The sequence below is a fragment of the Aquarana catesbeiana genome, linkage group LG03, assembly GCF_042186555.1.
Source record: "Aquarana catesbeiana isolate 2022-GZ linkage group LG03, ASM4218655v1, whole genome shotgun sequence".
In the NCBI taxonomy this organism is placed as follows: domain Eukaryota; kingdom Metazoa; phylum Chordata; class Amphibia; order Anura; family Ranidae; genus Aquarana; species Aquarana catesbeiana.
The window spans coordinates 252327664-252352118 of NC_133326.1; the positions used below are offsets into that span (position 1 = coordinate 252327664).

Sequence of the window (24455 nt, forward strand, 5' to 3'; positions counted from 1 at the left end):
GAGATCGTTTGGTAGTAGGCTATGGTAATAGTAAAAAAATATGCAACTAAATTTTAAAAAATATATTTTTTACTATTTTGGGCAAGTTTTCCTTTGAGAATAGAAACTATTGTTTCTGGTTCCTACTATGGGTACAAACAACAACTAACATACACATACAGTGTGTGGCATCACTGAGATCGTCAGGAGCAGGGGAATTTATTTCTGGTTGTTCTTTTGGTGCTAAGTTATGACAATAGTAAAAAATATGCAGCTAAATTAAAAATAATATCATATATTTGTTTACTATTTGGTCCAGTTTTCCTTTGATAATATATATATAAAAAAAAAAAAATCAGGAGATATCTATTATCATTTACCACCAAATGAAAGTCCAATTTGTCCTGAAAGGAAACAAGGTATAATCCACCTGGACAAAGTAGTTAGGGTTCCATGGAACCCTCATTGAGAAAGGCTGTTCTAAATGGATGCGCCTATGATACAAATGCATGTTGTTTCCGTACTCACCGCTTCACTTTTACCAGTTTCTATTCTCAGAGAGGCATCTTTTTCTTTTATATCCTTTTCCCAGCTCTCCAACTCTTTCATGAAATCCTGAAGCTCTTCTGCATTTTGTCTCATTTGTAACTGCAGCTCAAGAGCTTTATTCGGTGAAGACATGGTGGATGGTGTCACTCAACAAAAAGAATCCTTGGCAAAGGAAAGCAAATAAATGTACCATGTGGTTAGAAGTTTTAAATTAGTCAAATTCATTTAATGTTTATGCTTCTAGCAACTCATTAAATCTGTTTATGTGTTCAGAAAAAAACGATACAACCATATTGGTTATCAGTACTGGAGCTGCATACAGTTTGCTGCTATGTGCAGTGCTGGCGGTTAAGTGCATATATTCATGCTCAGCATTTTCTTGAATGCATTCCCAAGGGTGAAAATGCGCTGCATCTGCTGCTCCCAGATACCACAATAGAAGTGGTGTTTTACTCTGTATGTGCCAATATGCTGTTCATTACAGCTGTGTGCAAAAGCCCTTTCCAGATTGTCTCCAGGAGACCGCAACCACAAAAAATAGCCTTAGGCTGATGTCAGATGGGCAATTTTGCCACTAAAGACAAATCGCCAAAAGCAGGAATGCTAAGGAGACTGTCTGTATGTCCCTATGGAATCGATCCCTCTGTAACCAGATGCAGTGTGATGTCACTGTGTCGCTGTCCTGGATGCTGTTCACACTCGACTGCAAGTGATGGGAATGACATCTCCCTGCCTGAGCTACAGAGGTAGCTATTCAATAGGGAGCAAACAGGCAGACTCTTAGCAATCCTTTTGCTGGCGACGTTGATAAATCACTCGATTCAGAGTCACCTCTCTGACATCAGCCTTATAGCTTTGCCACACTTTGGAGCAGAAATCTGTAGTAGCTACCATTCTCCGTAGCTACTCTGGAGCTCCTGCTGAGACATCTGGAGAGCTGTAGACAAACAACATTCAGTTCAGGGATGGTATGATTTGTAGCAGGATTATACATAGGACTATATGGCAGCTCCTGTTGCTTGAAATAGACGGCAATGTGAAGGTAAAAGTGGCTATACATGGATCGAAATTAGGCCAGTTCAGCAGGGACCAGCTGAATTTTGGTCCATGTATGGGCAGGGAGGTTACACAGAAGTCAATCTACCAATCAACAAGTGCCCTGTTTTTTTTTTTTTTTTTTGCTGCTCAATCAGCACTATAGACTAAAGCCAGCAGCCCTGATCAGTGTATTCTGATGGTAGGAAAGTCTCCCCTCTGTCAGAATACAAATCCTCAATGTGGATGGGGGAATCAAGTTCAACAAAGTTTTTTTTTTGGTCAACCCACTGGTCTAGGACCAGCTTTAGGAACAAAGTGAGGGCAAATTTTTTAACCACTTCAATACAGGGCATTTTCACCCCCTTCCTGCCCAGGTCAATTTTCAGCTTTCAGCGCTGTCACACTTTGAATGAAAATTGCACGGTCATGCAACGTTGTACCTAAATTAAATATTTATAATAATATAATTACAATATTTATTACTTTTTGATATAATAATTATCCCATTTAAAAAAAAAAAAAAACCACATTTTTTTCCTCAGTTTAGGCCGATATGTATTCTATATATTTTTGGTAAAAAAAAAAAAAAAAAAATCGCAATAAGCGATTAAGTGATTTTTATTATTAACTTTTTTTTTTTTTACTACTAATGGCGGCAATCTGCGATTTTTATCGTGACTGTGACATTGCGGACAGATCGGACACTTTTGATACTATCTTGGGACCACTGACATTTATAAAGCGATCAGTGCTATAAAATGCATTGGTTACTGTATAAATGTCACTGGCAGGGAAGGGGTTAACACTAGGGGGGAGCTTAAGGGGTTAAATGTGTGTCCTAGGGAGTGATTCTAACTGTGGGGGGAGGGGACTGATGAGGGGAGGAGACCGATCGGTGTTCCTATATACAAGGAACATATGTTTACACACACAGATCCACGTCCCTGCTCTGTGATGAGCAATCGCAGGTGCCCGGCGGACACCGCGGCCGCCGGGCACGCGCACCGGGTCCCCAGTGATGCGGCGCGCGTGCTCTCTCCACAATGCTGGGAAGACAAAGACGTCATATGACGTCCGCCCGGAGGGAGGAAGGGTTCCTGCCGCCGTCATTTTACAATACGGCGGTAGGCAAGTGTTTAAACTACATTAGCATTAGCTTGATTCGCATCTATGCATGCTGCATTTGACCGTTTCAACAGTGCTTTTTACAGTTTTTTTTTTTGCTGCAATTTGCATTTTTTTATGCTTTTTTTTTTCTGGGGGGGCAGATTTAAAAAAACTCACTACATGCTTTTCTGCAGCTTCTCCACTGAAGTCTATTGAACCAAAAAAGCTCAGTTTGCGTTGAAAAAAGTCCCTGACCCTTTCTAAAAACGCAGAAGCACAAAAATGCATTGATAGGAACCTATGTTAAAAACATGTCTTGCATTTCTGCAAAAAGCATGAAAAAACACACTGGTGTGAATGGAGCCTTAAACCCTTTGTTGGGTTATAGCATTCAAATCTAGTTTACAACTGATAATATGGCATTGCCAGCACAGTACAAACAGGGTTAATTATGTTAAACATTACTCCACGGGCCTCTCTTCAACATTACAAAGTGGGAAAAAGCTCAGTAAGATTTTTATGCAATAAAAAGCACTTGAAAAGGTAAAGAATAATTTGTAAATATTTTTTAAAGTTATGTTGCGTTTATGGGAACATGTAACAACTATAAAGTAGATGTTATCCAAATTTAGCTACAAAAGTGGAAATATACTTTAGGCTCGGTTCACATATATGCGAATCAGAAGTATTTTGAACTGGACTGGCTTACGACATCATTGCAGCTGGGCCAGTCAACCCGGGAATCCAGAAAGAAGACTGAAGATGCAAGCCTCTGCAGCGGTGACATGACGCTGCTGGAGGGCTTTGTTTCAAGGTACGCCTTTCATAATGTGCTAGTATGTGATGCATACAAGCACATTATGCCTTTACCTTGCAGGGGAAAATCTTTTTTTTTTTTTTTTTTTTTTTTTTTACTATCGCTTTAAAGGCATAGTCCACCTGTTGCAAAATAAATATTAGCGTAACATGGGTATACTTTCTTCCGTGGCATGTGTGCAACCCCGCAGGGCTGCCTTTGCAGCCAGCATAAGGGGGTGTTAAAACCACAGCTTAACTGCCTATTTTTACCACCTCCGACAGCAAGTGTAAACAAATGTGTGCTTTTCTCCAAGCTCCTGCATTTACTTTGTCCCTGGTGCCATGCCCGCTTCCTCTTCTTCCTGATCTGCTGTCTTCTTTCTTTACCCATTGAGCGGGCAGTGATGATGTAACCCCCACACATACACTCTGGAGTTACATTATCTCGTCAACAAGCTCCATCCCTGGCTTCTTTAAAAGGGAACTAAACTCATTGATTTAAAGCACAACTAAATCCTCCTATCCTTTACAGGAAGGAAGCTGCAATTTTAGCCTTTGATCTACAGTTGTAATTATGCTGCACATGTGATCAGTTAAAACACCACTCATTGGCTGGCTCGACAGTTCCATGCATGAGCTGACATAAGCACACTAGTAACTGTAACAGTTATATATCAAGGTATGCTTTAAATTTATAATGGAACTGTTTCAAAAAAACAGTTACATTCCTGACATGCCGGGAATGCAACTGTCACATTTGCCTGTGTTCTCAACCAAACTGTCAAACCACCAAATGGCTGCTGTCATAACTGATCATCACACGTGCAGCACCATGGCAGTTGCAGATCAAACAGAAGCTAGGCTGAAATGAATAGGAGGGTTTAGTTTCAGTTTAACTGTTTCGGAAACAGTTAAAACTGAACTTTACCCATAACAGTTTGATAAAAATGAATGTTCTTTTTTTTAAAAAAAAAAGCACATACATTCCAATGAATAATTATTCTACTAAAATCAGTGTGTGCTGTAAATAACCTCCAGCGTTGCTCCTGTTTCTTCCTGTTGGAGGCTGCCATTTTGTTGAAGCTCAAACCAATCACTTCCTAGTAACCCCCCCTCCTATATCTCAAAAACTACATGTCACTTTTTCAGATAAAATATGAGCATTTCCCAAGCTTGATTGTAAGTCTTGGCTGAGATAGAGAGGAAGGCTGGCAGAAGCATAACAATGCTGACTAAGGCTCCATTCACACTAGCGCGTTTTTTGATGCATTTTGCATTTTGCAGAAATGCATGGGAATTTTTTAACATGGGTTCCTATGGAACATGTTCACATCAATGCTTTTTTGTATCTCTGCGTTTTTGGAAAGGGTCGGGGACTTTTTTTCATGCAAAAAGCAGCGTTTTGCATGTAATGGATTTCAATGGACAAGCATCAAAAACGCAAGTGCACCGTTTTTGCAGCGTTTTTGCAGCGTTTTTGCAGTTTTTTTTTTATTTTTTTTTTTTTGTAATTTTTTTTTAAGACTGTAAAAAAAAATGAAAGAAAAAAAAAAAAAACGCAAAACGCAAATCGCGGCAAAAACGCTGCAAAAACGCTACAAAAACGCTGCTCAAAAACGTGCCAAGCATGAAAAAAAAACCTCCAAAAACGCTCAAAAGCAACATGCATAGGTGTGAATCGAGCCTAAAGGGAAAGGAGAGAATACCAGGGAGATAAGGCTTCATTCACACCTGAGTGATCTGCAGCCGCTTGTTTTCTTTTTGCTTTCTTTTGTTTGTTGGTTGAGCGTTTTTGGAGCAGCATCATTCATTTGAATGGGCCTCCCTCTGCTCCAAAAGAAGCTCATGCACCAAATCTAGCCACAGAGCCAGGAGCATTTACAATGCCGCGATTGTAGTGTGATTTGTCGCTCTACAGTCCCAGCAAAATCGCCCTGCGTTTGGGGCGCCATTAAGAAATAATGGAATCCCAAACGCGTTTGCGGCAATTCTGGAAGAATGATTAGGTGTGAATGAAGCCTAAGACACTATCCTTGTATGTTTAATAATGATGGGCTCAGGTGTGTTTGCAGCTCCACATGCCCGAGCCCGCCAGGAAGCTCAAACTGCGCAGCGCTAATCACAGGCAGTGAGACATTTCCTGATCTCTGCAGCTGCTGATCAGAAAACGTCTCACTGCCTATGATTAGAGCTGCGCAGTGTGAGCTTTCTGGTGGGCTTGGGCATGTGGAGCTGCAAATACGTCTGAGCCATCCTTAGGCTCGGTTCACACAGGGACGACTTGTCAGGCGACCTAGTCGCCTGACAAGTCGCCTCCCGTTCTGTGCTATGGAACCGTTCTAAGGGGAGCGACGCAAGTCGCTCCGACTTAGAAAAAGGTTCCTGTACGACTTTGGGGGCGACTTGGGGCGACTTGCATAGACTTCTATACAGAAGTCGTTTTGCAAGTCGCCCGGGCAGTCGTGTGCAGGTCGCCTCGGTGAGGCGACCTGCAAGTCGTGCCGCCTCTGGTGTGAACCGAGGCTAAATGTTTAACTGTTTTGTGTCTCTGTAACAGCAGAGCTTGACCTGTCACATCTTCTGCTTTCCTTTTCACCTTCCCTTATCTGTTTCATTGGCACAGTCTTTGTCATTCCTGTTGCTTTCTTCCTCCTTCAGCAACAGTAAATCTCAAAGCTGTCAGCTGATCAGCCTCCAGTGGATCTGATTTTAGGCACATTGCTGAGAATAGAGAGCAAATGAGCATGTGCAGAGCAGGCCGAGACTGTGCATTACTGGATTTTAAACAGTATAGGCACTTATCTTGAATGTATTACATAGCTATACCTGCAAAAGTGGCCAGCCTTAAGGGATCTATCAGGACTTAATTTTCTGAATTAAAGTGTTTGTTACCCCAAACACTTCATATTACTGATATGTGCGCGCTGTACCATGTACTTGTAGGTGAAAGTATTCTTTTCTCTTTGTATTGTTTATTTTATGTGAAATCTCTGGTGTTCCTGCTAGTCCCTCTGCTTTCCTATTAAAAACTGACCACACTAGACATGAGAGCACACCGTGGTCAGTTCTCTAGCTATGCTGGGAACTCAGTGTACTCTCCTCCAATTATCAGTCTTGTCTTGAAATGCCCCTGCTGCACAGCCATTCACTGGGAATCTCAGTGTGCTGCAGCTTCTCCTCCCTCCAGCTCCTATGCACCTGAGAACAGAGAGAATGTGATCACTTATAAAAAAAAAATGGAAAAAAGGTATTTTTAATGTTTTTTGGGTTTTTTTATATCTATACAAAAAATGTTTAGCCTTTCATTTCTATTTTAAACTAAATGAGTTGTTTTACAAGGTGATCATTTACAATCACTTTAAGTTCCATTTGATATCAGTGGGTTTAGTTCCAATTTGCTACCCAAAATAGTTGCATTGAAGGTATACTGTGAAGAATAACTGTCGCATTTGCTTGTGCACAACCAAACTGTCAAGTCAAACGACTAGTGTCATAACTGATCACATGTGCAGTACCATGACAACTACAGATCAAACAAAGGCTAAGAGACAGCTTCCTTGGCTGTAAAGGATAGGGGGGTTTATTTCCACTTTAAGATGCCAGGAATATACACTGTACTATACATATGTCGCAGTCAGTGTGCAGAATATAAGAATTTGCTAGTAGATACGAGTTTTGTTTTTTTTTGTTTGGCAAAAGTATCTAAGGCCCCTTTTACATGGAGCAGAATCCGCCTGTTCAGCGAGGGATCTCTCTGCTGAGTGGGGGAATGAAAAGTCTGCGTCCGCTCTGTTATGCAGAGCAGACACGGACACAGTCTCGCTCTCCTCCATGGGGTGGTCGGATGGAAATGAACTGCATGTCCTTTTCCATCCGATCCGCTCGCCATACGTCTGTTTTCAGCGGATTTTGCCGGATTGGATACCCGGTTGGATGTCAGTGAACACATGCCCGCTGACATCCGCTACCCCATAGAAGAGAATGGTGGTCTGATCGGGTCCGCCTGAAAATCAGACAGGCGGACCCGATTGGTCCGCTGGTGTGAAAGGGGCTTAAGGCCTCAGTCATACGTACAGCATATTGTTGTGGATGGGAAGACAGATGTATGTGGAAAGCTGTGGCACTCAGCTTATACAAAGCAATGACAGACGCCGCTGGTATTCGCACGTGTCCACACATCCAGTGATTACCTATGGATGCCCGGTCCCTGGTCCCACACAGATGAGTCCAGGGTCAGACATCTGTCCCTGATACATGCGAAGGTCGGACAGAGGTGTCTCCTGTCAGCCTGTCACTGCCTTGTACTGGCCTCCATGTTGTAAAGCGCTGCGTAAACTGTTGGCGCTATATAAATCCTGAATAATCATAATAATACTACATCTGTCATCCCAGCCGCAACAATACGCTGTGTATGTAAATGCTTTACTTTTAGCTTTAATTTCACATAACATTGTGACTCAATTGGGTTTATTTACTAAAGCCGGAGAGTGCAAAATTAGTGTCAGCTTCAAACCTCAGCTTGTTCAATTAAGCTTTGGAAATAAAAAGTGGAAGTTGATTGATTTCTATGCAGAAGTGAGCCTGATTTTGCACTCTCCAGCTTTAGTAAATAAGCCCCAATGAATCTCATCCTCAATATAGCAGTGTAGGGCATGCTGGCTGCATGGATGGAGGATTGCACTCCTCTTCTCCCATGCAGGACTCTGTTGATAGCCATTACTTAAGGCAGGCAAGCTCTTATCATTTTCTTAGGGGTCCCCCCATTTCCCTCCTGTCCTATCACCCCGAACCCCCCACATGAGCCATGCATTGATCTCACCTACCTGCAACTACCGCTCCTCACTTCCCATACACGACTTCCCAGCGTGCCTTGCGTCACCACCGTCACCATGGAGATGCTTCACCCGACACCCGGAAGCTGGAGGAGTGAGAGGGCCCCAGAGCTGACATCTCGGTTTTGTTTTGTTTTTTTTTTTCGTGTACTGAAGAATTATCTGACAATACATCAGGTGTTTTTGATAGATTGGAAATTATGACAGAACACCGGCGCATTAATAATCATTACATCTGTCTTTTACGGTTCCCTTTCTTCCCATATGAAAGATGGCTGCAATGGACCCGATGACGTAAAAGCACTCGCCAGGGCCGCTTCCAGTGACGTGTTATCATGGCGGCCCCCTCGCCAGATGGGGACATGAGACAGCTGTAAAGGTGACAGAGGGGGCCCCATGGAGGAAGGCAGGTCGGCAGATGCAGGACACGGGTACCCTGTGATCCCAGAGAGGCAGAGCTGGGAGAACGAGAAGGAGGCACACCATCCAGCCATGTCCACGTGTCACAACATGCTCAATGTTACTATGGAGACAAGTATGGGACTTCCAGCATGATATTCTATATATTCTTCAAGTCTATAACCACACATACATTCTCTTAGTTTTCAGTAGAGCAGGGAAGGGTTAGAGCCATCATCGGGTGTATACTGCCCCCTGTTAGAGAGATTTCTCCTCACTTCCTATCCTGATCACCAGACAGGAAATCAGGGAAACATTATTTTTTTAAAGTAGATTTGAAGCCAGATTGTTGGATGGAGTACAGAGAGATTAGGACACCTGTCAGGTTTTGGTGTCCCAGTTAAAGGGGTTGTAAACCCTCAGGGTTTTTCACATTAAAGCGGAGTTCCACCCATTTTAAAGTTAGCAGCTACAAAAAGTGTAGCTGCTGACTTTTAATAATAAGACACTTACCTGTTCCATGGTCCAGCGATGCGGGCGCACAAAGCCTCACTCCTCTCCCTCTCCTCTCTGCGGCGCCAACATTGTTACTTTCTCTTTATTGGATTGAGATCTGGTGAGTGTGGAGGCCATTGGAGTGCAGTGAACTCATCGTCATGTTCAAGAAACCAGTTTGAAATGATTTGAGCTTTTGTGACATGGTACATTATCCTGCTGGAAGTGGGATACGCCGGCCATGCGTGATCACGAGCACCAGCACAGGGATCTGTGTGTGTGTGTGTATACACACAAATCCCTGTGTTGTCAGAGAAGAGGAGACATATCATTTGTTCTTACTAAGTAGGAAAAACGATATGTCTTCTCTCCTAGTCAATCCTATCCCCATACAGTTAGAACACACAATTAACCCCTTGATAGCCCCCTAGTGTTAACCCCTTCCCTGCCAGTGACATTTACACAGTAATTAGTGCATTTTTATAGCACTGATCACTCTATCAATCCCAATGGTCCAAAAAAAGTGTCAAAAGTCTCCGATCTGTCCGTGGCAATGTTGTAGTACCGCTAAAAATCGCAGATCACCGCCATTACTAGTAAAAAAAAAAAATCAATAAAAATGCCATGAATCCTTCCCATAGTTTGTAGACACTATAACTTTTGTGCAAACCAATCAATATACGCTTATTGTGATTTATTTTATTTATTCAATTTTTTCAAAAATGTCGTGGTGTGTTTTTTTTTTTTTTTTTTTATAGCGCAAAAAATAAAAACTGCTGAAGTGATCAAATACCACTAAAAGAAAGCTCTATTTGTGGGGGGAAAAAAAGGGCACAAATTTAGTTTGGGTACAGTGTCAAACAACTGCGCAATTGTCAGTTAGCCTCCCTGGCGGTTTTCCCGAGTGTGGCTCGGGGTTAAAAATCAGGACCATTAGCGGTAACCCCGAGCCACACTCGGGATTACATCGCAGGATCCTGGTGTGGCTTTACTTACCTTGTCCCCGGGATCCTGCGATGTCCCCCGCAGTGTCCGCGGGCTCCGTCCTCTGCCCGAAGCCTCTGTGTGCCAGGCTCCGTTCCCTGCGAGCGTCGCGACGCACGGGGGCGGAGCCTGGCGGCAAATTAAAAAAAATCAAAATCATAACACATACAGTACTGTAATCTTACAGATTACAGTACTGTATGAAATTATTTCACATCCCTTTTGTCCCCAGTACTTTGGCCCATGCCCTGCATGCAGTTTTATATGATATATATACTGTTCTTTCTGCCTGGAAACTGGAGATTGTCCATAGCAACCAAAAAGTGTCCCTTTACGTCAAAAATGGCTTTAGACCAGCTAGAAAACAGCGATAGTAAATTAGAACACTTGCAGAATTGAGCGATAGTGAATCGTGGGGAAATTTATTTTATTACTATTTATTTTTATTTTTTTTTAATTATTTTTATTTATTATATTATAATTTATGTTTTTGTGTTTCAAACTTTATCATACCCGGGATATCTACTAGACTCTTGTTTGGACAGATTTAAGTGTGTTATTGTTAAGAATTACAGACCTGCAATATAAAACGCCAAATTTCCATGCAAAATAATGGTACCGCTTTCAGCACCTAAAATCCGAAATAATCATACCGCCAGGGAGGTTAAAGCGACACAGTGCCAAATTGTAAAAAGTGCTCTGGTCAGGTAGGGGGTAAAATCTGGGGCTGAAGTGGTTAATCTGAACAAATTGTACACTCTCTGGCACTCAAGGCGCAAGAAAGTTGTATCAAAGTAGTGCTGTGACTTTAAGTTGCATAGATTGGAATGGGTGGTATTGAAATCAACGGGCTACTATATTTTGTGTCCGAAGTCGCATGACAAGTTGCACTAGTATGAATGGAGCAGAAGTCCTGTGGCTTGGTGCTCTTATCCTTTCAATCTATACAAGCTAGTAATCCTTGTACCTGTTGGGACCCCACTAGGCAGTAGAAATCTGCCACACTACAGCAATTATTTGATTGATCCGGAACCTCCATCAAGCTTGGAGTTTTAAGTTCTGTAAGGAAAGACCCCTTTACATTTACCTATTACACAGTCAGTAATGGTAGAATACTGTATATTATGTCATACATTTAGATATTATTTTTGTTGTTCATTAGGTCCATATGCCAAGTTACTTTTAGATGCCATGAAACAATCTGGCTGGTAAGTCTCTTAAGTTAAATACACAAATGGGGGTAAAACTGTCATGGATCAATAAGACTTGATTTAATAACCTCACCAAAAACTGTGATAAGCACTAATGTATCACAAATCATCATTTATTAAAATGGCCATTGTATATTGCTTATAACTATAGCTAAGTGAGCTTTATTGCCACTTGCAGTATGATCAAATAATGCTAATTGTGTTTTAATAATGCTTGCAAAAAAAAACAAAAAACGGTTGGGTTCATTCATATCCCATTGTAATAAAGGGTTGCTACATTTAGTGTGTGTCTGTAAAATTCATAATTACGGTATACTATAGAAAATGTACTGAATCTAAATGAAGAGGTCATATCATGTATGAGAATAACAGGCTTAGCACTTCCAAATCTGCTCATGGAAAAATGTTCTAAAACCTATAGCTCTGCTAATAGCTACGTGAATAGAGCCTAGGAAACTTCATATTCCACAAGATCACAGAAAAGTTCTCATAACTTCTTTTTCTTCTTTATTTTTCTTCTTCTGTGATCTTAGCCTCCGCGACATTTCCAGAATATGCCCCTTTTTAACTAATGACACCACCAAGCTTCTAATTCACTTCCTGGTTATCTCTCGCCTCGACTACTGCAACTCCCTCCTCATTGGATTACCTTTACATAGACTATTCCCCCTTCAGTCCATAATGAATGCCGCTGCAAGACTCATCCACCTTACCAACCATTCAGTGTCCTCCACCCCTCTCTGCCAATCCCTCCATTTGGCTTCCACTCACCCAACGAATAAAATTCAAAGTACTAACAATAATTTACAAAGCCATCCATAACTCTGCCCCCAGCTACATCACTAACCTAGTCCAAAAATACCAACCAAGCTGCTCTCTTCAGTCATCCCAAGACCTCCTGCTCTCTAGCTCCCTTGTCTCCTCCTCCCATGCTCACCTCCAGGATTTCTCCAGAGCTTCTCCCATCCTTTGGAACTCCCTACCCCGATCTGTCCAACTGTCCCCTAATCTATCCATCTTTAGGCAATGACTGAAAAATCTTCTCTTCAAAGAAGCATATCCTGCTTCTAACTAACACTGTTTTACTTCCTCCATCAGCTCACCCTCCCCCCCCCCCCCCCCCCCCACAGCTATTACCTTTTTGTATCAATTGACTCTTCCTTTTTAGATTGTAAGCTCTAACGAGCAGAGCCCACTGATTCCTCCTGTACCAAATTGTAATGTAACTGTAATGTCTGCCCTCATGTTGTAAAGCGCTGTGCAAACTGTTGGCGCTGTATAAAACCTGAATAATAATAACCAATTGTATTACACTTTTCAGCGCAGTTTCCAAGGACAGACATTTTGCTTGTGAAGACTGCCAAGGATCAGTAAGTGGAGGTTTTGATGCAGATACTTCTGAAGTAAGTGAACATATTAAACCTTAATTTCCTTTTAAAATAGCAATCATGTAACCAGGAAATGTGAGAAAATAGTTGCACCTTATCTGATACAGGCACTTGGCAAATATTTATACAGTTTTCCTTTCTCGTAAACACATTTTTATCCAATAAAAAGTGTTGTACAGCCATTGTGACATTTGTCACGGATTTTCTTCTAACTTCCTTCTGCAAGCACTGTCTTGGAACACATGCCTACAAACTTGTAATAAAGAAGAACCCTGGGCATATCTAAATATCTAAAAAGCCATGTATATCATAATCCATTGATCAAAAAACAAAAAGAGAAAAAAAAATAATAAAGCAAACAGAACAGTCAATAGTGTTGGCTGTCATTTCCCTGGCGCTGATCTTTTCCCCATTACTGACTTCCTCAGCCTTCCTTGATTGAGGAGTCAGGCTTTTTTCTTCTGTCAGCACAGCTCTCCTGATTAGTGATCTGGTCGCTGGAGGGCTGGCTAAAGGAGGCATATGTGTGATGTTTTATTTATTTTTTTACTTAACATTCACTTTAACTTTGCCCATTTACAGTTGTGCTCATAAATTTACACACCCTGGCAGAATTTATGATTTTTCAGAGAATATGAATAACACAAAAACTTTTCTTTCACTCATGGTTAGTGTTTGGCTGAAGCCAATTATCAATCAACTGTGTTTACTCTTTTTAAATCCTAATGGCAACATAAACTACCCAAATGACCCTGATCAAAAAAGTTTACATACCCCAGTAATACCGTGTATTACCACCTTTAACATCAATGATAGCTTGAAGTCTTTTGTGGTATTTGTGGATGAGGCTCTTTATCTTCTCAGATGGTAAAGCTGCCCATTCCTCTTTGCAAAAAGCCTCCAGTTCCTGTAAATTTCTGGGCTGTCTTGCATGAACTGCACATTTGAGATCTCCAGAGTGGCTCAATGATATTGAGGTCAGGAGACTGAGATGGCCACTCCAGAACCTTCACTTTATTCTGCTGTAGCCAATGACAGGTCGACTTGGCCTTGGGTTTCGGATCATTGTCATGTTGGAATGTCCAAGTACGTCCCATGCACAGCTTCCTGGCTGATGAATGCAAATGTTCCTCCAGTATTTTTTGATAACATACTGCACTCATCTTGCCATCAATCTTGACCAAATTTCCTGTGCCTTTGTAGCTCACACATCCCCAAAACATCAGCGATCCACCTCCATGTTTCACAGTAGGAATGGTGTACCTTTCATCATAGGCCTTGTTGACTCTTCTCCAAATGTAGCGTTTATGGTTGTGGCCAAAAGGCTTAATTTTGGTCTCATCACTCCAAATGACTTTGTGCCAGAAGGTTTGAGGCTTGTCTCAGTGCTGTTTGGCGTATCGTAAGCGGGATACTTTGTGACATTTGCGTAGTAATGGCTTTCTTCTGGCGACTCAACCATGTGCCTCCTTATTGTGCATCTTGAAACAGACACACCACATGTTTTCAGAGAGTATTTCACCTGAAGTTATTTGTGGGGTTTTCTTTGTATCTCAAACAATTTTCCTGGCGGTTGTGGCTGAAACATTAGTTGGTCTACCTGACCGTGGTTTGGTTTCAACAGAACCTCTCATTTTCCACTTCTTGATTAGAGTTTGAACACTGCTGATTGGCATTCTCAATTCCTTGGATATCTTTTTATGTCCCTTTTCCTGTTTTATACAGTTCAGCTACCTTTTCCAGCAGATCCTTTGACAATTATTTTGCTTTCTCAATGACTCAGAATCCAGAAACTTCAGTGCAGCACTGCATGAAAGATGCAAGGGTCTGTCAGGAGTCCAGAAGCTCATTGACCTTTTATATACACACACTAATTATAAGCAAATAGATTACAGGTGAGGATGGTTATCTTTTAATAGCCATTCAAACCCCTTTGTGTCAACTTGTGTGTTGTGTGTATGTTATCAGGCCAAAATCATCAGGGTCATTTGGGTAGTTTCTTTATGATTTAACAAGAGTAAACACAGTTGATTGATAATAAATGGCTTCAGCCAAATACTAACCATGAGTGAAAAATGTTTGTGTCATCATTCATATTATCTGAAAAATGGCCAAGAAATCATATTCTGCCAGGGTATGTTAACTTTTGAGCACAACTGTATATAGAATTGACTTCCAGTGCACCACAATGCACAAAAAAATGGACATTCACCATTTTGTTCCCATGTGTTGTCGTGCATTGAAATGAATATGCATTAAGGTGTCAATAAAAGTAAATTGTGTGCTGTCGATTCAGGAAGCTACAGATGTGAAGCCAGCCTTAAAGCGTAATTAATCCCCCCTAGCCTTTACAGCCAAGGAAGCTGCTATCTTTGCCTCTGTTTGATCTACAGTTGCCAATGTGCTGCACATGTGATCAGTTATGACACCAACTATTTAGCAGCTTGACAGTTCAGATGAGAGCTGACATAAGAACACTATTAACTGTTATAATTCATGGTATTACTTGAATGTAGCTGGGAAAGAGAAATTGGTTGGGTTAATTCCCTGAATGTAGTAGACCAATATGCAAGGTTTCAAAACAGGAGTAAGGATTACCTGTTGTACACTGCTTTATTACGTGCTTGCATCATATTAAAGTGGAACTAAACCCTCCTATCGTTTTCAGGTAAGGAAGTTACCATCTTGGCCTCTGTTTGTTTGATCTTCAACTGTCATGATGCTGTACATGTGACCAGTTGTGACACCAGCCATTTGATAGTTTGACAGTTTGGTTGAATGCCCAACCCATGTGACAGTTACATACCCGCCATGCCAGGAATGTAATTGTTTTATGGAAACTCCTAAATCGATGGTTTAAGTTCCACTTTAAACCTTTGTTTAAACACTTTTACTGAAAATCATTTCATACCCAAAAACATGTAATTAACCTTTTATTTTCTTCCCATACAGATCGTGTTGTGTCAGAATAATATACAAAGCCAAGCCCACATGAACAGAGTGGTTACACATGAGTTGATTCACGCTTTTGATCACTGTCGTGCCCATGTTGACTGGTTTAACAATGTACGGCACTTAGCCTGCTCCGAGGTATGCGTTCTTCCATCACTGAACATTTAAAGGAAATCTTCTGATAACAAGAAAATTTGACATTATAATTTCATTGTATAGACCCAACATTAAGCCGGGTACACACTACAGCTTTTTTTTTTTTTTTTTTTTCATGCAATCCAGAAAGTTGCACGAAAAAAAAACTGACTGCTCTGGTATGAGCCTGCATAATTGTAATCATTTGAGACTCCATATTGGATTAATAAAATTGTTGCTAGTTGCTGATCAATATTGTCTGCTGTTCTAAGCAGTGATCCTCATAGAAAGTACATGAGTTAAATAAATACAAATAATGTAACAGTGGTGCACACACCATTCTCAGTCCAATTCTACAACACTGATAATTTACATTTTGGGGAAAAAATGGCCACACGAATCTTCCCAGGTAAAATACCATTGTTTGATATTACGCTATCTAGAGCGAAAATTTAAAAAGGACGCATCAATATAGGGAATATTGTAATAATTCCCAGTAGGGTTATAGTGAATGCAGTGCATCCCCTTCTCCCTTTCTCCTTTTTTTTTTTTTTTTTTTGTATTCATTGAAAAGATCATAAATGTGCCTCCTAAGTATGATCACAATTTGGAGCAACCAGAAGAAAACAACAAATATGTATTTAGAAAAACAAAATAAATTGTTTCCAAATACAATTTAAAAAGGAGACAAAGTGAGTAAATGTAGTGTATATTGTTTTTGCATGTATCACAAAGCAGTACTGTCAAACTACAACAAAAACACACCATGGGGGAAAATATCTCACACTAATATATTCGCTCACAAAGGTATTCGTGATTATTAAGACTTTTCTTCTAAAGGGAGCCTGTGACCATAGAAATATGGTAGCTGCTACTCCGGACTTTTTATGAGTTTTTAAATGTGTATACTTTCCATTTGTCAGCTCCCTCTACCCTACTTAGTCACGAACCTACAACCCCTGTAAAAAAAAAAGTATGGAATCGCCACTCTTGGAAAATGTTCATTCAATTGTTTAATGGTGTAGAAAAAACTAATCGCATACATGCCTCAAAACTATTTTCATTCAACATTCCAACCTTCTGGCTTTAAGAAACACCTAAAAAATAAGAAAACTGTAGTCAATTGTACCTCTTTTTGCACATCAAGTAGAAGAAAAAAAAATGTAGTATCACTAAATTCTGAGGAAAATATTATGGAATCACCATGTACTTTTGCAGTTCTAAAACAAACATCTGCATCGTATTATGTCTGCAGTTAAAAAAAGAATGCTTGCACACCTTGGTGAGCTGTTGCACCAACCTGATTGACATGAATCATGGCTCCAACACAAGAGATATCAGTTGAAACAAAGGTAAGGATTATAAAACTTCTTCAAGAAGGTAAATCATCACGGAATGTTGCAAAAGATGTTGGTTGTTCCCTGTCAGCGTTGTCTAAAATCTCAACCAAGTACAAGTAAAATGGAAAGGTTGTTAAAGAGAGGCGTACCAGTAGACCAAGGAAGACATCAAAGCGTCAAGATAGAAAACTTAAAGCAATATGCCTTGAAAACAGAAAATGCACAACAAAGCAAATGAGGAACAAATGTTCAGAAACTGGAGTCAATGTCTGTGACCGAACTGTAAGACCTCGCCTAAAGAAAATGGGATTTACATACAGAAAAGCCAAACGAAAAACCAACACCTAAACAGAAAAAAAACAAGGTTAGAGCGGGCTAAAGAAAAGCAATCATGGACTGTGGATGACTGGATGAAAGTGATATTCAGTGATGAATCCTGAATCTACCTTGGGGCGGGGTGATAATGCTGGAACTTTTGTTTGGTGCCATTCCAATGAAATGTATGAAGACAACTGCCTTAAGAAAACATGTAAATTTCCACAATCCTTGCTATGGGGTTGCATGTCAGGTAAAGGTATGGGGGAGATGACGTGCATTTATTGAAGATTTGATTACTAAGTTTTTATATTGAGATTTTGGACACTTTTCTTATCCCATCATTTGAAAGGATGTTTGGTGATAATGACATCATTTTTCAGGATGATAATGCATCTTGCTATAGGGCAAAAGCTGTGAAAACATTCCTTCAAGAAAGACCTATAATATTAATGGCATGGCCTAAAAATAGTCTGGACCTCAATCCAATTGAAAATCTATGGTGGAAATAAAAGAAAATGGTCCATGACAAGACTCCAACCCGCAAAGCTGATCTGGCAACTGCAATAAGAGAAAGTTGGAGCCGGATTGATGAAGAATACTGTTTGTTGATAAATCCATGCCCCAGAGAATTCAAGCTGTTATAAAAGCCAGAGGTGGTGCAACACAGTACTAGTGCTGTACTAAAGTGTTGTTATTTATTTTTTCATGAGTCCATTCAATTTTCATCAAAGTTGAGTGATTCCATGTTTTATTCCTCTGCTTGATCTGCAAAAACAGTTGCAATTGACTACAGTTTCTCTTTCTTTTCTTTCCTTCCTTCCTTCCTTCCTTCCTTCCTTCCTTCCTTCCTTCCTTCCTTCCTTCCTTCCTTCCTTCCTTCCCATTGAATGAACAATTTCCAAGAGTGGCAATTCCATACTTTTTTGCCAGGGGTTGTAGAATGAGACTACAGCCAGTGATGTGTAAAAAGTCTGACTCATGTGTTCTGGTTTAGTGAGTCGCTATGTATTGAAGCTACAGTCTGAATGACCATTCTGAAGCATGCACATAGGTTAGCCATGGTATTTTCCATATTTCCATTCTAATAGGCCATTCCAGGCAAAGCTGAGATATCAGTGTTTTGCTAGTTACTGGAAAGTAAAACCGCGGCACAGTGGTGTAGTGGGTAGCACTTTCGCCTAGCAGTAAGAAGGGTCGCTGGTTTGAATCCCAACCACGACACTACCTGCCTGGAGTTTGCATGTTCTCCCTGTGCCTGCATGGGTTTCCTCCGGGTACTCCGGTTTCCTCCCACACTCCAAAGACATGCAGGTAGGTTAATTGGATCCTGTCTAAATTGTCCCTAGTATGTATGAATGTGAGTTAGGGACCTTAGATTGTGAGCTCCTTGAGGGTAGGGACTGATGTATATGTAAAGCGCTGCGTAAATTGATGGCGCTATATAAGTACCTGAAATAATAAAATAAATAAATAAAATAACCAGATCCCACCGCCTCATCCTCTTTCACTTTTTTTTTTTTTTTTTTTTTTGCTGCAGTGTTAGTTTATTTTATGTATAGATAATGCAAAAAAATTCTGAATGGAGTAAGAATAGAGCCAGGGAATATAACCAGGAGATGTCGTCACAAGGAGACATTCTTGAGAGAGCTAAAAAGCACCCAGTGGGCTCCACCTATAGTTTTAATATCACATTTGTGCAACCTGAACCCACTTCGGCATGGCTGTCTCTGGCTTCAGTACTTTCTGTGTCACTGACCAAGCGCAAGTATGCAGCAAGTGAAGTCCGATCCATTGATTTTCATACTAGGTCATTGACTGAGAGAACATTGAAGCCATTGCATAAGCATGTCATCCAGGTTCCAGCATTTTCTGGACGAGGTCAGCAATGGCAGCCTACATATGTTCACAGTACAGGTTTACTGTGCCATGAAAAGTGAATATTTGTTCTTTAAATAAAACAAGCATTATTGTTGTCTAGATGCAAGACAAAAGGGCTCATGTTAAAGAGCTCAAGCAGGGAAAATCGTTGCAGATGCTCATAGAAATCAGATGTATTGCTTTATTTGAAACCTGGCTGCTACTGGCTTGTGCTTCAGTTTTTTTATTTCTGTTTGCTGTGCTTCAGTTTTTTGTAAATCAGCCGCAGTTGCTTTTGCAAATACCGTATTTGTCTTCTCTGTTTTTATATAGATCAGAGCTGCTAACCTTAGTGGAGACTGTTCCATAAGCAATGAGATTAGCCGATTTAATTTTGGATTTAAACAGCATCATCAGGTATGTGAACAATACGTTTTGTCTATATTTTGTACTCCCCCATACTACCCATAGTGGCCTAATAAAATGGTTTGGAATGTAATTATGATAAGATGATAAAAGCTTCAGACAGTTTAGAAGCGGGGTTCCAATACAAAAAAAAAATTAAAATATAGTCACAATTCAATATTAACAGTTTGAAAAGTAGTAAGTAGCGGTAAAAGTAATAACTATTTGTATTTAGTACTAGTAATCACTTCTACTTTAAATAGGGATTGCCAGTCTGATCCATCAGACTACCATGACTAAATTAGAGGTCCTGGTTACCATCACCTTTGTGTATCTGGAATTACCTACTGGGATCTATGCCAGATATTCTTTAATGGATTGCAGAAATTCCATCTTGCAACCTTTTTCTGGACTGTTCTTTGGAGAATGCTGGTGGAAATGAATACTCCAAGCCTACCAATAAGAGCAATTTACATTACTGATTATGGTAACTATATAACAGATATGTTGAATGAAGACTGAACAGTCATATTTTTGTTTAAAGTCAGCAGCTACAAAAAGTGTAGCTGTTGACTTTTAATAAACAGCCACTCACCTGTCCCACGGTCCAGCGGTGCACTTGCCCGCACTTTGTTTTCCCGTGTCCTCCCTTGGCGGCGCTGGCATCTCTATTACGGCCACCCAGCTGGGACAGCTTGCAGCATGCGCGAGCGGCGCTGCACTCTGTGACTGGGCCTGAAGTCTTCTAGGACCTGTTATCCCAGAAGCCTTTGGGAGGGAGAGCTTCCGCTTCCGACCGCCTAAGGCAACCAGAACGGGTGTGAGGGCAGGTACCTGGCAAAATCAGATTTTTGGTTCTGGGTTCAATACTGCTTTAATGCAGCTCTTCAGTTATTAATACATATTTAAATGCAAGCCATGTAAATACCTAAATCTAGCCTGGTGTCATCCCCTAGTCCATGTATAGCAGAGCTGGAGTATGGAAAGGAAAAAACAGTACAGGGAGTCGGTCAGTTCATGTGCTAATAGAAGCATGCTTATTGGTAGAGAAAGATGATGACCTTAACACTGTGCTGCTTCTTACTGAGTGAAGCTACATCTAGAAGCAAATGCTGGTATTGTTATTTTGTATCTTTTAAATTAATTGGCTATACATTTTTTTGGCTGAAGTGTCACCGGAACTTTAAAAATTGTTGTTGAATCCACCAGGTTCGTGATTCGTGGCCCCATTATGCAATATAAGCATCTCTTTATGTTAGTTTGTGCTGGCTGTAAACTCCACCCCATGCAAATGCCCAATTTATGAGCATTCCCATTGGGGAATTACAGCACTGCAACCTCCACCCGTTAATCACAGCATGGGGCTATAGCAGTGATTAATCTTCCATCATCACAATGCGCACACACACGTGGGACATCATCTACAGCTCTGCCATCTATTGCACGCACACACACACAGAAAAGGGGAATAGCATCTGCAGTCCTGTTTAGCTTCTGCTCTATCCCTCTGCCTTATATGTGGAGGTAAGACTACTGAGCCCAGAACCACCTGCCTGCTATTCCAGGGAGAGGGACTGCAGTAGTAGCTGATGGCTTGTGTTGTGAATGACCGGGCATTGAAGACAAACCCATCATTCACAAGAGCACAAGCCTGGAACACGACTAATCCCTGTCCCTGGATTCGGCAACCAGGTTGTATGCCCAAGTAATAAAAAGAGCTGATTTATTTTAGTTAAAAATTTCCACTTAATAGTTTGATCGAATATTCATTTTAATTTTTTAATACCAAGAAAAGGAAATATCCTGTTTATTTCATCTGGACATGATTTGGGTATCTAGAGTGAATGTAGCTTCAATTTGAGGGAAGATTCCCAACTCCTTAAAGTGGAAGTCCACTCTAACACTTAAATTCTCCCCTGCAATCATTAATGTGAGCTGAGTTCAGCCTTATGTCTCAAAATGGGAAAAATCCCAGTTTTTCTTTTATTTTGCAGAATTCAGTGCTGTCACATGACTTCAATTCTACTTCCTACTGAGAGTAAAATCAGCCAGTGGGTGTGGTTGTTGAAAGCTAGTGGCATCACTTCCTGGGAGGGACACTGTTCCTGTGCAGCCAGTGGGCATATACAGGATGGGAGGAGCTGATCATAGGTTCCTGCCCAGTGTTCTTTCATTGTACATACCAATTAATGACAAAATAAAGAAATATAAAGCCCCATCCACACAGGACATGGGGGGGGGGGGGTTGGGAGGGCACATATACAGTATAGCTGTGCACAGGAGAAGGGAGATGGACATGGGGGGCACCCGGTCCCACCTATGCGACTTTGAAAGGTACCTGCAATGCTTTGATGTGACTTTGATCCAGAGAGTGTAAAGTTGAATCAAAGCTGCACTCAGTCGCATCAAAGTCGCACTCTAAATCGTGAAACTTTGTGGTCGCAACAGTGGTAATGTGACCTGTCATGCGACCAGGTGACAGAGTCGCACGACAAGTCACAGCTCATTGATTTTAATGGTACCCGCTCCTACGCAAATGCTCGACTCGGGAGCGCGCCCGCAAGGTAACCCCCCCCAGGAGAGAGCTTCTCCTATGGGGTTTTCTGATGCGGGAAGGAGCCACTATAGCTGCCGGGGGACACCAGAAATGGACGATCGGGGCCTCTGTGCAAAACGAGCTGCACAGTGGAGGGAAGTATATGTTTGTTTAAAAAATAAATAAATAAACGAGCCTTTAGAATCACTTTAAAGTGATTTTAAAGGCTTAAGGTTTCTACCTTAATGCATTCTCTGCATTAAAGTGTTACTAAAGTCAAACTTGTTTTTGTTATTTTAATAAAAAAAAAAAAAATGTTATACTTACCTGCTCTGTGCAGTGGTATTGCACAGAGTGGCCCCGATCCTCCTCTTCTGGGTTTCCCAGCAGCGATATTGGCTGCTTCTTAGGGACTACCACAGCCAGCCTCTATGGGGAGAGCGTAGTCTGCAGGCTCCATAAACTTACACAGCGAGACTTGGGGCGCCCCACCCCCCCATTTTCTCTTCACTGCATTTGACAGCAGCAAGTGCCAATGGCTCCTGCTACTCGAGTTCTGTGTGAAGCGGAAGTAAGGGGAGAATAGATAAAGCCGTGCACAGTGCTGATTTCTTCTCCCCGCTCTTACCCTTCACACAGAGAAACTGAAAACGTTTTTTTACCTTAATGCAAACAATGCATTAAGGTAAAGAAAGTTTTTAGGTTTAGTAACATTGTAAGGTAAAAAAAACCTTCTGTGCCACAAGATTCCCCACACCCCCTTATATTTACCTGAATGTGCTGTACCTGAGAGCAGCAGGAGCCATTGTCTTCTGCTGCTGTCAGTCAAATCCTGTGGCGAGGGAGCGGGCCTGAGCCACGCTGTTTGTGTCTATGTACACAGGCAGCATGGCTCAGGACCGAGCCCACACCAGTGTCCCCATAAGAAGTGTCTTCCTATGAGGGCACTCGCTGAGGAGGTGGAGCCAGGAGCACCAGCAGAGGATCAAAAAAAAAATCTCAATTAGGGCTGGATTTTTTTACTAGGAACAATATGTTACTTTTCAGGAAAAAGGATTGCTTGCTGATAAAAGTGCAATTGATTTCTGAAAGATCCGATTCTTTAATCAAATCACCATATTGTTATATGCATAGCTAGCATAGGTACATATGCATATGATATTCCCAGGACTTAAACCCTCTTTCTATTTTCTTTAAACAGGCTTGTGTCCGAGATCGAGCTCTTCGTTCTATACAGGCTGTAAGAGACATCAGCCGAGAGGCAGCAGAGAGGGCTGTGGATGAAGTGTTTACTTCGTGTTTTAAGGATCATGAACCATTTGGCCGAATCCCCCACTGTAAAAATGATGCAAATATGGCATACAGAGATTTTAAAAACCGGAGCAGATCTGCTTCAGACATCTAAAGAAAAATCTGATCAATAATACAGTTTTCAATTTTCTTGTTTTATAATGATTTCTTTTCTATATTTTGGGATTATTTTTATATATAAGACATGCTGGTAGGTTAAATGACTTCTATTTAAATTGGCCCTGAGTTAGGTATGAATGTGAGTTAGGGACATTAGATTGTAAGCTCCTTGAGGGTAGGGACTGATGTGAATGTATATTTAAAGCGCTGTGTAAATTGACAGCGCTATATAAGTACCTTTAAATAATATATAAGCACCCTCCAGTGTGAGACTGTGTTTACTTTTTCTTGTGAACATATTTTTTTTTGTATATTTAAAAATATTTTGTTCCATAATTTTGATTTTCATGTGCAATAAATTGCTTAAATTTTGTATTTTTTCTTGTATCTGTACAGGTTTCCTGTATTGTCCCTGTAAAGTACCTGAGGGGGCCAAAGAGGTGAGAGGACGCACTGGACACCTTCGCTGCCATTTGCTGCTATCACTTTCCAACCACCCCACGCATATGTACTGCGGGGAGGCGGCTCTCCTACGTGGAATCACATACAGCGATCAGCTGCTGCTTTGATTGGGCACATTGGGAGCCAATCGGGGGGGGGGGGGGTCCGGCTGACCCGATGTCCACCGGACCCGCCGATCATTACCGAGAGAGGCAGAAACAAGGCCCCCGCTGTGCCAGTTAGCAGGGGATATTTTCCACCCACTAACTGTCACATTTTTG

At 41.1% G+C, this 24455-nt stretch overlaps 2 protein-coding genes across 4 annotated transcripts in view; one reads left to right on the forward strand and one right to left on the reverse strand.

Moving 5' to 3' along the window:
- The window catches only part of RPAP3 (RNA polymerase II associated protein 3), a 119944-nt gene extending 111498 nt beyond the window's left edge, over positions 1-8446 (reverse strand). For both annotated transcript variants that reach the window (XM_073619970.1, XM_073619969.1), the window contains exons 1-2: positions 8295-8446; positions 508-690 (exon numbers count right to left, since the gene is read on the reverse strand). In XM_073619970.1, coding sequence (XP_073476071.1) covers positions 508-660 — 153 coding nt within the window. In that variant the 5' untranslated portion in view covers positions 661-690; positions 8295-8446. The remainder of the gene's footprint in view (positions 1-507; positions 691-8294) is intronic.
- A 141-nt stretch (positions 8447-8587) lies between these two features.
- Positions 8588-24113, forward strand: LOC141132025 (mitochondrial inner membrane protease ATP23 homolog). 2 transcript variants are annotated; one of them, XM_073619971.1, is made up of 6 exons: positions 8588-8838; positions 11344-11389; positions 12714-12795; positions 15733-15870; positions 19716-19799; positions 23525-24113. In XM_073619971.1, the coding sequence occupies exons 1-6, from the start codon at positions 8700-8702 to the stop codon at positions 23726-23728; spliced, it is 693 nt and encodes a 230-aa protein (XP_073476072.1). In that variant the 5' UTR covers positions 8588-8699; the 3' UTR covers positions 23729-24113. The 2 variants fall into 2 exon arrangements, with proteins under 2 accessions (XP_073476072.1, XP_073476073.1); XM_073619972.1 differs by lacking the exon at positions 11344-11389 and having other exon boundaries at positions 8717-8838.
- Positions 24114-24455: the final 342 nt, after the last annotated feature.

Bases quoted from the DNA above. Each gene is read 5' to 3' on its own strand.
- LOC141132025 (XM_073619971.1), top strand. From the start codon at position 8,700: ATGGAGGAAGGCAGGTCGGCAGATGCAGGACACGGGTACCCTGTGATC. The intron at 8,839-11,343 runs GTATGGGACTTC...GTTGTTCATTAG, and splicing joins CAATGTTACTATGGAGACAA to GTCCATATGCCAAGTTACTT. The intron at 19,800-23,524 runs GTATGTGAACAA...TTCTTTAAACAG, and splicing joins GATTTAAACAGCATCATCAG to GCTTGTGTCCGAGATCGAGC.